The sequence below is a fragment of the Musca autumnalis genome, unplaced genomic scaffold (assembly GCF_047663935.1).
Source record: "Musca autumnalis isolate F117 unplaced genomic scaffold, ASM4766393v1 scaffold_4, whole genome shotgun sequence".
NCBI lineage: Eukaryota > Metazoa > Arthropoda > Insecta > Diptera > Muscidae > Musca > Musca autumnalis.
Genome location: NW_027411977.1, coordinates 164,084,912 through 164,098,213, shown reverse-complemented (window position 1 = coordinate 164,098,213; position 13,302 = coordinate 164,084,912). Strand labels below are relative to the sequence as shown.

Here is a 13,302-nt window from a genome sequence, read left to right as displayed (position 1 = left end):
AATAAAGGTGTTTGACTCTTATTTGCATTCAGTCGCTTTTTAAAATGATTTATTTGAAATATTCCATTATTTTATATTCATTATATTTCAATTTCATTAAGATTATAAAACTACTATTTTTTCAAACAAAACATGAGTTTGATAGAATTTGAACGAAAGAGGCTAAAATATTAATTAGAAGTTACCACAACTCTTTTAAATACTTTTTCCAAATGGCGCTGAGGTCTCAAATCAGTGAAAATCCTCGTTTAATAGATGTTAACTTCTCCATATCCTCAAAATGCATGCTTGCGAATCAATTTTTAAATGAATCGAAAAATCAATTCAAAATACATTCCATGGAATGTATATTTATATTTATTCACTACAAAGAACTAACGCAAAATGTGTACTTAAGAAGCAAATTAGACAGTATCCTCACTGCACCATGCCCTTGTAAAAATCATGACTTCTTTCACGTAAAAAGATGTAGTCCGAAATCACTTGCACTCATGATTCAACTACTTCTTTGGCTACAAACATTTTGCTGGGAAGTTATATAAATCTTTCTTGGAATCAAAAGTTCACGACGAATCTAAAGAGAGAAAAATTATAAAGATTTGTAACATACTTTGGCCAAACTAAGCTCATATTTGGGAGGAAAAAAATAATAGTTTAAACTATTGGAAAAAATCTAGGGGAGTACTTCATTTATTTTTTTAATCTTTCAAGTGAATGGTTGTTGCGATAAACCCTCAATTGGTAACCTCAATATGTAACCTTTTATATGAATGTACATAAAGCAAAATCCAACCTTCACTTGAAAGATTAAAAAAATAAATGAAGTACTCCCCTAGATTTTTTCCAATAGTTTAAACCATTTAATTTATAGCATTTTTAAAATATGTGTAAATCGCGAGTGATTTTAATGTGCGTATATATATTTAACGAAATTTCTTTTGGAGGGTCAGATGTACCATCAGCTGCATCTTAGTGTCAAAAACATATAAAATGTCGCTAATTAGCGCAGGGTTTCTTTTCCACATCCGATACCAGTGCCCGCTATCGAAATTTATATCGATATGTACCTATTTCGAGGCGGTCAATCAAGAATCGTGGATGTAGCATCACACAGGCCTCCCCCTGGCTACGTCGGTGCCACACACTATTTTTTGGAATAAAATGATGCGAAGTGAATTGTATCTCTGTTTTCGCTAAAATTAAAAGGCAGTACAAGTTTTTTCACTGCCGAGGAAAGGGCCGGCAGCGACCCCGATAAAACACATGATATTTTCAAAAAAATTTCATAAATGTTCGCACAAAATTTCCGCATTTGGATGAATCCTACAAATGATTTTTTGAAAAACATGTTTGCGAATCGCTTCAAAATGTCGGTATCGTTTAATGGTAGACGCAGATAACATTTTGAAAAGTTATCTATTAGTGAGATGATCATTATTTAGTTTGTTTCCTATTTTACATTATCGGGAAAATCGTGCAAAGTGTGGTTTTATCACAAATCGAGAGAAAACAAGAAAAGACACAAAGTTGGCTTGAACCCATTCTTTACCATAAATATAGCCACAGCTTCCACGCAAATTAACCTTTAAGGCCAATATTTGTTGCCAAGTCCAAAAGCATTTCATTTTATCCAAAATCATATAATTTGTATAACATTCAATCACAATTTTTTAACTTTTTTATCTTACCTTCCCTGGGACGCATATTGTATAACTAAGTTATGAAGAGTTCTCAAACGAGCCGGAATTTCATAGCCAGAAGATTGATTTGAGTATTGACTTGGAGGGGTCGGTGATATATTATTTCTATCATCACTTTCGTCGTCTGGAAATAATTCCATAACAGGATCTGGCCTAGGTTTCTCGTTAAGATCCTCCTGTTCTTGATTATCGTCATATTTTTTCACCGAAGTCATAAATTCGAGATGTTTCTTTTCTTCTTCAAGTTGTGCAACCAATTGTTCAGAGGCTTGAAATTTTTGTTGTGTATTAGCAAGTTCATCACGTAGCCAAGCATTTTCCTGATGCAATCTTCGTACCTGCGTCTTAAGTTTTTGCTTCTCTGCTTCTATGTTTTGAAGATGGCATGACAATGCCATCATAACTTGTGCTTCACTAAGACCCAGTTCAATATTATCAATATTCTTTCTTATTATGTATGCTTTTTCTTCATCCTTATTAGATTCACTAATTCCAGAAATTAAGGAGGCATGTTCAACTCGAAGAGCTTCTAATCCCTGCAGAACAGTTTTTGTGTTACTTATTATTTCGTCTTGAGTCATTTGAGTCATCTTTCCAATGTTTTCGATTTTTCGACTAATAAGAAAAAAAAATAAAATTCATTAATTAATCATAGAATATTGAAATATGCAATTGTTTTATTTTTTGTTAACAAAAAGCTTACATTCTGTAGTTTTTTATTGCTTTCGACACAATCATGTCCTTATTTTATTTCTACTTTGGATACTATTAGAGAAAAACCTCCTTGAAAAACGATTATTGTATTGACCATGCGCAATAAAAATTGCGTCATTCACAGTAATTTAAATAGTTAAGGGATGTAAACAAATATAAGTTTCCACCACCATTACAAACCCAGCAAAATGTTTGTAGCCAAAGAAGTAGATAAATCATGAATGCAACTGATTTCGGAGTACATATTTTAGGTGTGTACGATAACTTTCCCAGCAATAATTACTCAGTCAGTTCCAGCAACCTCTCTCAATGAAGTTTACTCTCTTAAGCAAGAAAAATTGGAGAAAGTTATCGAACAGCATTTTGCAAAAACTTGCGAGAAAGTCAGCTGTTTCCGAAATGTATGAAAATTGTTTTTCTTTGTTTTAATATTTTAAACCATACGGAACATAAACATAAATTTTAAAATTGCAGTTTACTTATTTAATGCTTTAATCCTATCCACAACGCTTTAGAATCTAAAAAAAATGTGCAGTTGTGAAATTTTCGTGGTCAAGAATGTTAACATTACGAGTTGTTTACATTGAACAGGTGATTAAAAGATCAGACTTGCAAATTTTTGCGGGACAAATTTTCCCAGCAAAAATTTGCAAGTTCTCATTCACAAAACTCTCCAAACTCGCTCTCTTTTGCTGGATAATTTTGTTATCAAACAGCATTCAGTAAAAATACATAATTATTGGGTTATCGCACACACCTTTTATCGTGAAAAAAGTCATGATATTTACAAGAGCATGGCGCAGTGCGGATTCAGTCTATTTTGTGTCTTAATCACAGCTTTTATATTAGTTCTTTGTAGTGAATAAGTATACATTCCGCAGAATGTCTTTTGAATTGATTCATTTAAAATTTGATTCTCAAGCAAGTATATCAGAGAAGTTCACATATCGATGCCATACTTCCTCAACCTCGTATCTTAAAAATATAACTTTTCAGGAGAGACAAAAAACTATCTTTTGATACATCGGTGTTTGGGTAAAAGTGTTAAAGGCAATTATTAGGGACTTAAGTACATCTATACATATTAGTGGGAATAATATGTTAATCTTTTATAGTTTGAGCACGAGACGCATTTATTGAGATACGAGTTGGAGGCAGTAAATCAAATCCAATCCAATCAAGTGCATGTGATAGCGACAAACGCGAGACAAGTATCTCCTCTTTTTTGGTCTTCTATCACGCTGCATTTTCAGAATATAGTTATTTTGTTCGTAGTACCTCAACCATACACACAATCAGTGACGTAGATAACACTGTGTGGACAAAATTTTTTTGCAGGGGTTCTGATGCATAAATTCGGTATTGTCGGAGTCTATGGAAGACGAAAATACCTTTGGTTTCTTTGGGTCACTTCGTTTTTTGATTTTATAACGGAAAATATAGTGAAAAACGGGGTATCTTGGCTTTTCAACTTAAAACGGACATAACTTCTTTTTTCCACTACGGACATTTACAGCTTATTTTTTATATAAAAGGTGAGAATCATGTATTTCGAACAAGCCAAAATCGGGTAAAAAATGGTTAAGTTATAGTGATTTAAGTGTGACAAAAACGCATTAAAAAACAGGAAAATGCTTTTCCTCGTGCTCTAGGCTGCGTAGAAGATGCGTAATTATTTACTTTTATCAAGAAGGAAATTTAGTTAGCTTTACAAAATGGGAAAACTCAATCAAATCGGTTGAAAAATGAGTGAGTTATGCCATCTTTAGTGTGTTAACTTTTTGGTTTTTTCTTTATAAAAGATTCGTACCTTGTGCGTAATTGTTAACTAGACAAATTCAAACTACAATCATACACACCAAGGTACCAACATTTATAAAGGAAAACCCAAAAAGTTAAAACACAAAAAATGCCATAACTCACGCATTTTTCAACCGATTTTATTGGCTTTTCCCATTTTGTAAAGCTAACTAAATTTCCTTTTTGATAAAAGTTAATAATTACGCAGTTTGGTGTCTTCTACGCAGCCTAGAGCACGAGGAAAAGCATTTTCCTGTTTTTTAATGCGTTTTTGTCACACTTAAATCACTATAACTCAACTATTTGTTACCCGATTTTTAAAAGTTATGGCTTTTTCGAAAGCCATGATTTTCACCTTTTAAAAAAATAAGCTGTAAATTTCCATTGTGGAAAAAAGAAGTTATGTCCGTTGAAAGTTGAAAATCCAAGAAACCCCGTTTTTTACTACATTTACCGTTATAAAATCAAACCAGTAAGGAAAGGATCAAAGTCGGGCGGGGCCGACTATATGCTACCCTACACCACTGTGAATATGTAAAATATAAATCGGAGCTATATCCAGATCTTAACCGATTTTGATATAATTTGGCACATTTATTTCCAGACCGAATTCAGTCACACATTCCAAATATCATTGAAATCGGACTTATATAGCGTGTTTGGAGCAGCAAATACGCGAAATCAGCCGAAAAATATATATGGGTGCTATATCCAAATCTAAACCGATTTCGATATAATTTGGCTCATTTATTTCTAGACTGAATTCAGCACACATTCCAAATTTCATCGAAATCGGAAATATATAAAGTGTTTGGTACAGAAAATACGTGAAATCGGCCGAAAATATATATGGGAGATATATCCAAATCTGAACCGATTTCTATATAATTTGGCACACTTATTTCTAGACCGAATTCAGTCAAACATTCCAAATTTCATCAAAATAGGACGTATATAGCGTGTTTGGTGCAGCAAATTCGTGAAATGGGGCGAACATATATATGGGAGCTAAATCCAAATTTGAACCGATTTCGAAATAATTTGGCACATTTATTTCTAGACCGAATTCAGTCACACATTCCAAATTTCATTGAAATCGGACATATATAGCGTGTGTGGTACAGAAAATACGTCAAATCGGGCGAAAATATATATGGGAGCTATATCCAAATCTGAACCGATTTTCACCAAAAACAATAACCTTCTTCCTATGGCTAAAAAAGTTGTAGTCCCCAATTTTCAGCTGAATCGGGCAAAAAATGCGACCTGTACGTTGCGAACAAAAATACATGGACACACGGACGGACATGCATAAATCGACTCAGAAAGTGATTATATGTATATCCCCAAAAGGAACTATGGGTCTATTTCGTTTCCTTTTGTATGTTACATACAAATGCACAAAGACATAATACCCCTTACCACATAGTGGTGTAGGGTATAAAACGAAGTGACCCAAAGAAACCAAAGGTATTTTCGTCTTCCATGGACTCCCACAATACCGAATTTATGCATCAGAGCCCCTGCAAATTTTCACTGTAGCACAGTGTAATTAATACCACTATTCCACGTTTATCGATCACTTACCACCATATAGACTGGTGCAGTGATAAGCACGCCCACCTTGCACTCAGATGGACAATCCCTGACCAGAACATCAAAATTTGCGGCGGTTCAAATCCCCAGGCTTACATTTTCTCAGCATTTCAGCCATGAAAAACTTCATTAAAATGTGTTGTCGTAAGACAAGCCGTTCGGGATCGGCGATAAGTAGTAGGTCCAACATTATTGAGACAATATTAATTGGGTTGACCTCATTGATAGAAGAGAAGTCCCCCTTGTACCTTCGGGGGTATTGTGGATACATATGTATGTATGAATTCCACTTTTATTCGTCCAATGCCAAATAGTACTTAATTTAGTACCATTTAGTATTTTTTGTTTATATTTGTACACATATCCAAATCACCCCCTTACATAAACAAATTATCTCAACCGATATTAGCATAACAATGGTATGGTACACTTTTTGTACCTTTTAGTACTAGTCATAAACTTATTCTTCTAATTTCCAAAAACCCTTTTAGTACAACAATCTTGCCCTCCGTTGCCCAATTTCCACCCAGAATTCTAGCGCTACTCGTTCGCCTAATACATAATTCTACTACGAATTTTCAAAACCCCAGTCAAATTGACCACCTACGCTACAAGACTAACCCTCACCCAAAATTTCAATATCTAGCTTCCTCCGTTTCGCCTGCGCATTGATTGTCAGTCAGACATCATTGCTCAGGTATTAAGATACGATTTTGGGGCAGTTATGAAAATAGGAATGAATGAGATACGAGAATATATTTATTTATTTTGAACATATTTTATAAATTAATTTATAAAATATACTAATTAAGGCGCCGGGTTACCAAGACCATATGCGCACGATATAATTCAATGGTATATAATTAGATTGAGATCAATGTAAATAAAAATAAATTTTAATACATACAATTAATTATTAATAAATTTTATATTACATACAATATATATACAATATATATATGTATATATATATATATATATATATATATATATATATATATATATATATATATATATATATATATTATAATCAATAAAGCATATTGCAAGCAAGGATTGTATCGTTTTCTAGGAATTCTTGGATTGGAAAGTCTAAGAAAGGTAGAAGACGATTGACAGTTCAAATACTGTTGTTCCTTTTGTAATAATTTAAAAACGCTCTGCAGGCTGAAAGCAAAACATGGCATCTCAGAAATAAGTAACAAATTCTGAGCATCTTTTGCTGTTCTATCTGCAAAGTCGTTTCCTTGAATACTCGAATGTGAAGGTATCCAGAAAATGCAAACATCACAATGACTTGGTATATTAATCATATCATTAAAGATTCCGCCTTTGTTTTTCTGGAGAGCACTAGCTACTCCTAGATTGTCAACGCAAATTAGAGTTTTAATTTTATCTTTGGCATGATCTATAGCATTTTTAACAGCGCAAAACTCCGCCGTGAAAATGTCAGTACGATCTGGTACGCGTGATTCGAATATAGGTATATAGCTTTCTTTTGATACCTGTTCAGGACCATTTGGAAAAGTTTACACATATGTACAGTATGCAAAACTCATATTCGAACACCCTTCAAAAATGTGCAAAATCGTTATTTACAGCAGATATGGCAGAAAAAAGTGTAATAATTTTATTAGATAGAGAATATTTAAAAAAATTTAAATGAAACAAAAATATATTTTAAATAGTTTCTCATTTAAGGTAGATGGCGTTCTGAGACGAGGCAAAATTCATATTCGAACACTTTAACCCTTTGTGGCCCGACGTTGCCTGTGGGCAAGTATTCATGTTTGTGTATGCGTATTTCCCACACCGTTTGAGATATTTGTATATACTAAGTAGGTGTTGGCAGATTGATTTCAGAAGAATTAAAAAAAAATTAAAAATACATTTATTTAAATTAGTTAGTTAGATTGGGGAAGTTGTGCTTGTTTAAGTATAAGTAGTCACGTAAAAATTTGAAGGTGAAATATTCTAGTGATTTTCTTGGCGTTAAATGTCAAATGAATTGAATAATTGCAGCCAACATTTTTTGAAAAATCTGACTGAGATGTTGTGTTATGACCACGCATCGCCGACTACAATATCCTCAGGGGGAGTCCTCAACCTGTTAAGGGTCAGCCAATGGTCTAACAGCAAAAATATTAATAAGCAAGACAAACAGACACACGACACGAAACACACAGAGAACATTCTTTGGGATTCATGTCTCTTGGTTTTCAAGACCCCCACTCAGCCCTCCCTTCCATGGCCCAAACATTCCTATACTCATTCACATGGACCCCTTAACCCCATCCATCCCAACACTTTCCCTCAAACGACCATATTTTCTCCCAAATAAACAACTCACTCCATGTCCATTATTAATAGTACAAAAATCATATCTTTATTAGAAACAAAACTTAAAAACAAGAAAACCTTAATGTCACTACAAGGCCACATAGGCATATAATAAAGTTAGTATCTTTCTTTTACAACTTTAAAATCGAAAGTTACGTTAAATAGTTGTCTTTAGACAGGGCCTACAATCATCATGCGATGGGGCTAAAAAAGTCAATAGAGACCCAAATTATTCGGTTACTTATTTCTCCTACCTAATTGAGCTCAGTTAGATAGGATTTCTTTACTTCCTACGGACTATACAATGAGTCCAAGAATTGTCACAATACCCCTTATCACGTTAATTGAACTGTCCTTTACAGTCTCAACGCAACAAAAGAGTAAAATATCAATTTAAAAAAATCAAAATTAAATAATAAATATAATTAAGTTAAATAAACTATATATGAATAGAAAACTTATGGTCTAAATGATTAATTTTGAATATATAAAAATAATTATTAATACAAGAAACACAAAGGAACGAATTACATGAACTGCAAAATATGCCATGGGATAAATAAAATCCTTCTTGCAATGCGCCTGATTGACGACTTTAAATTCGGGTTGGTTTTATCAATTAGTATACCAGTTATATTAGTAAGAACAGTTCTATGGATGTAGAACAGTCCGTACGTGGGAAGAGTACACCAGACTATTCCTGATTTTTGTCGTCACTGTTATAGTGCAGCAGCTGACGGCTACAGGGTGATCCGGCTATTTAGTTTTTTTGAACAACGGCGACGATTGGCCGGCAGCTACGCGCTTTCCGGCGGACGCAGAACTTTCATATAGTAATATTTATATCTTTATATTTGAATTTGCACGACCAATCTCTTGCCGACACTTTTATAACAATTGGAAAGTATTCTGTGTCCTACATTGTCGTGGTTGTGCTCTTTGTAACCTCAGTCAGTGAAAGATGATCGTTCTCACTAATGTCACTTACGCCATAGATAGTGTTTGTGTGTATTTCTTAGTAGATTTCCACTCCTTGATAAGAGTTTTCCACTATATGTCAGCATAAACAACTCCTATTTGGAAAAAACACACACTATTAAAGCATTTTCATCTCACTAATCACCTTTTGGTGCAATTTCATGAATGTTTGTCTGACACTAATGCACTTACTTCGTATAATTTAGTGAGATATTTAATTATTTCAACGAAATTAATATCTCTGAGTCACACTAGCACACACTCTTAAGGCAAACTTCGTCCATACACCGGGATTTAACAAAGACAATATGGAGATTTTCTAACCATTTTCGCCTTTTATATGCGCCTTTTCTCAATGCATCTCTATTCCAATATTATTTAAATTTTAATTTTTGTTAGTAATGAAGTGCCTCTCACAATTTTATAACGTATTTTGTTATTTTTCGAAATTCATATTTCCAGGGTTTAAAATGCTAACGCCATAATAGCAAAAGCACCGAATATTTGCAGCTTTGCCTGCTAAAATTTCTCCGAAATATGTTTAGCAACAATGAACAACAGCAACACGTAGCAACACATTTCACAAAAATATTGCTAGCGATGCTGATGCTATTTGATATTGTTGCTCGAATAAAAAAGCATCGCACACGCATACTCATATTTTGCAGCACACATGATCTACACATATCAGAAAAGAGAATAAGCAACAAAGTTTCAACGGCTTATGCTTGGTTTACATTCGGCGTCGTTTCGTGATTTCGAAGGCTTTTCGTGATTTCGCGCGGAATCAAGAAAAATTTATCATGATTTCGCATACAAAAACGAAATCATCTCATTTCGTGATTTCAGCGAAATCAACATCGAAATCACAGTACACATGATATACAAGTTGCAACACTTTTCACGTATCACAATAAACAAAGTAGATGTGCGAATTGCTGCAACAAAAAATGTTAGTATCAAAATTTGTAAACAAAGTGAAAAAATATTATATTACTTTGTTACAATGCTATTTTTCATTGTCTTCCCGAATTTTTTTAATGGTAATGTTATAAAATAGAGCAAATTGTCAAAAATTGCTTCCCCATACAAATTTCTTAAAAAATACGGGAACGGAAAAATGACGAAAATTGCAAAAACTCCAGCAGAAATGTCAAAATCAACGTATCAGCTATAATATTAGATACCAAAGAACATATGAACATGCTTGCTGCTAGTTTCTACTAGGCCAAAATTGTATGGCAGAAAACAGGAGAAGAGGGTGTTATTCGGCGCTATTTTTGTTGAAAGAGAAGTGCAAGTCTTGCTAGATTTCGGAGTACGGGAACGCATTTTTAGCACTAAACGGGAAAACTACTGCAAGTACTAATATTTTGCAGGCTCTGAGCGCAACTTTTATCTATCAAAATTTATTATTATGATGTCTCAACGATAAAATAATTTTTTATTTTTTCATTTGTTAGTACTATACATAATTAATACGATATATAGATAATTTTACGATAATGTTCGAAATAAAGTTGTAAAGTATATTTTTGATGATTAATTCAATTTACAATAACTTGTTTTGAAAATTCATGTTCGAGCAGCTGCGCATATGCATCTACCTTGATCAGTGTGATATGTTTGCAATCAACAAAAAATAAGTGTAAACACCGGGGTGTATTTCAGGATTTCGTGAAATCCAGTTGATTTTGGAGCGCAAGTGTAAACTTGACATTAGCCATGTTTTCAGCAAACAATTGTTTTTGAGATCAGGGTTACCAGTGTAATGCATTAAAAATCACGATATAATTAATTCCACTTTTTCGTTCAAAGGACATGTGAATTTTTGGTGAAGCCGTTCAAAATATCTTTTTTTGTTTTTAAAGAATAATAATTAGTATTCTTTAGGTTTTACCATATGATGGGGGCATTTTGTCATTAAATGACACCTTTTTTATTACTGCGTTGGCAACCCTAATCACTAAAAACTAGAGTTGTGTCGTTCATGAACGAACCGGCTCAAAGGAACGATTCCGTGAAAAGAACGAACGGATCCGTATCCAGCTCATTATTTTATATCGTTCATTTAGATCCCCGATGGACGAGTCATTGCTGCTTACAAAATTAGCAGCATTGGTTTTGCAGTCAAACTCTAAACAAACGTTGCGTAAGCGCAAGCAGCACAAAACAAACAATGATGCAGAGAGCTACTCTCGCTCAGTAACTCACCTCATTCAGTAGCACATCTCGGTCATATCATTATTTTGCATCATTCGTTCTTCTGGTTCTTTCATATCAAAACCACCACCACTACGCTCAGAAACAAAACCACCCCCATTAGCACACAATGTGTCATTCGTGAAGGAACATTTTCAAAAGAACGATTCGGTGAAAAGAACGACGGAGTCATATGCAGCAGAGAACGAACGACTTCAAAAGTAAATAACACAGTCAAATGTATTGTTGAACGAAAAAGAGCCAACGAACGAAGTAAACGACCCGGATCTTTTTGGTGAACGGAATGAAAAAGATCGATCCGCTCAAGGAACGAGATTGCCCAACACTACTAAAAACACACTCTGAGACTAATTCGCTTCGACGAATGGTCAGCCGACTGCTAAATATGTAGCGTGGTTGTCGATTATGCCTAACGAAAAAAAGATTAGGCGTAAAAAACGAAATAAGCAAAAATGTACAAAAATAAATATGCGTTCGGTTGCTTATTTAGCCGTGTGTGTGAATATTGTGTAGCAGTTGAAGTGTACAGCTAATGCTAATGTTTTTAGATGCTGGCTTTTAAACCCTGCATATTTCAGATATGGAGTTAAGCCGCGCTCATTTGTTTGCTATCAGAGAAGGCAAATTTCACACCACCAACCCTGTACTGTGTACTACCTGGGATGTAAACACGCTCAGCTAAATGTCAGCTGTCAATCCAGTGACAGCTGGCATTAGAACACAAAAAAAATACCTTCAGCCATCTAACACCCAATTAAAAGACGTAAAATTATTGTAATTTCATGCCAATAAGCGGCAAAAAAGGAATTTTTTTGCTAAACTCTTGCCGAAGTTGAGCATCAACATCCCATCCCTAAAGTTGAAAACAGATACAACGTTTGATTAAAGTTTTGTGTCGTTTTGGCCGTTTTTACACTGTTGGGCATGATGCCGAAAAATTCAAATTCATTTGAAATATATGCCGACAAACACATAAACGCTGGACTTTGGTATCGTCGTCGCCCTGTTGTTGTTGTTTTTTTTTTCTCGACGCCCAACGCAAAACTTTAATCAAACGTTGTATCTGTTTTCAGCTTAATGGTGAGAGCATGGATAATGGCCGGACAAACACATTGTATTTAGAGTTGGTTAAGTTGTGTGTTTTTCGTTTGTATAAAAAGAAAAACAACAACGCCACTGAGCATTCACAATAACGCTAACACGTAAGTAAATAATAGGAATTCTGTGTTTATTTACATTAATCAATGGTTTCGTTTATTTCAGGTATTTGTTTGTCCATTCCGTACACCCAAATAACTTTACCCCCGGGGAACAGAGATGTACTGCCTCAAAGGTGTCTATATCGACCCAAAAAATATATAGTGTCGCAAGTGTCATAGGGAGTGCACTTTTGGCTGATGGGATTTTTGTATGTGACAAGTGCGTTGACTTCTGGTCATCAACTCGCAACAGTTGATCTAATAAAATAAATAAAATACTGTAAAAACAAACATACTATTTACAGTTCCCCCGCCGGGGATAACAATCTTGGCGCGATTCGAGTGCTAGACGTCACAATCCTCTCATTTAACTTCTTGTAGTGTTGAACTGGGATGCTGTGATCGACCAATGGTTATCCACTCTCTGTCACGCACCAACACAGTGTACTCGAAACTCATAGTGCATCTCTGGACTGAGTGACACATATTAGGTAGCGATCTACTACCAAAGTAATGGTGAGATCCCCTAACACCGGTGTTCCTAGGTTTGCAGTTAGTGTACCAACTGTATTCGAACGGAGCCTCGCTGATACCTGGGCACCTCAGCGAGTAGTTCAGCCCTAGTCACGGTAGTGGAGGGCTATGCCATGACTGTCTTCAGTTCCCCCATTAACCCTTTTTCTCATGGATAAACATTTTGAAAAGTTTAAACCCCCAATTCCAATATACCCTCGATATCGACCACTGCAATG

The 13,302-nt window shown here is 34.6% G+C and overlaps 1 protein-coding gene across 5 annotated transcripts in view; it reads right to left on the bottom strand.

Moving 5' to 3' along the window:
- Klc (kinesin light chain) overlaps positions 1–13,302 on the bottom strand; it is a 394,492-nt gene that overhangs the window by 229,903 nt on the left and 151,287 nt on the right. For 4 of the 5 annotated variants that reach the window (XM_073986273.1, XM_073986274.1, XM_073986276.1 and 1 more), the window contains one exon: positions 1,689–2,315. In XM_073986273.1, the coding sequence (XP_073842374.1) occupies positions 1,689–2,290 (602 nt within the window). In that variant the 5' untranslated portion in view covers positions 2,291–2,315. Of the gene's footprint in view, positions 1–1,688; positions 2,316–2,403; positions 2,935–13,302 lie in introns of those variants that run through there. The other variant, XM_073986272.1, reaches the window with a different exon arrangement.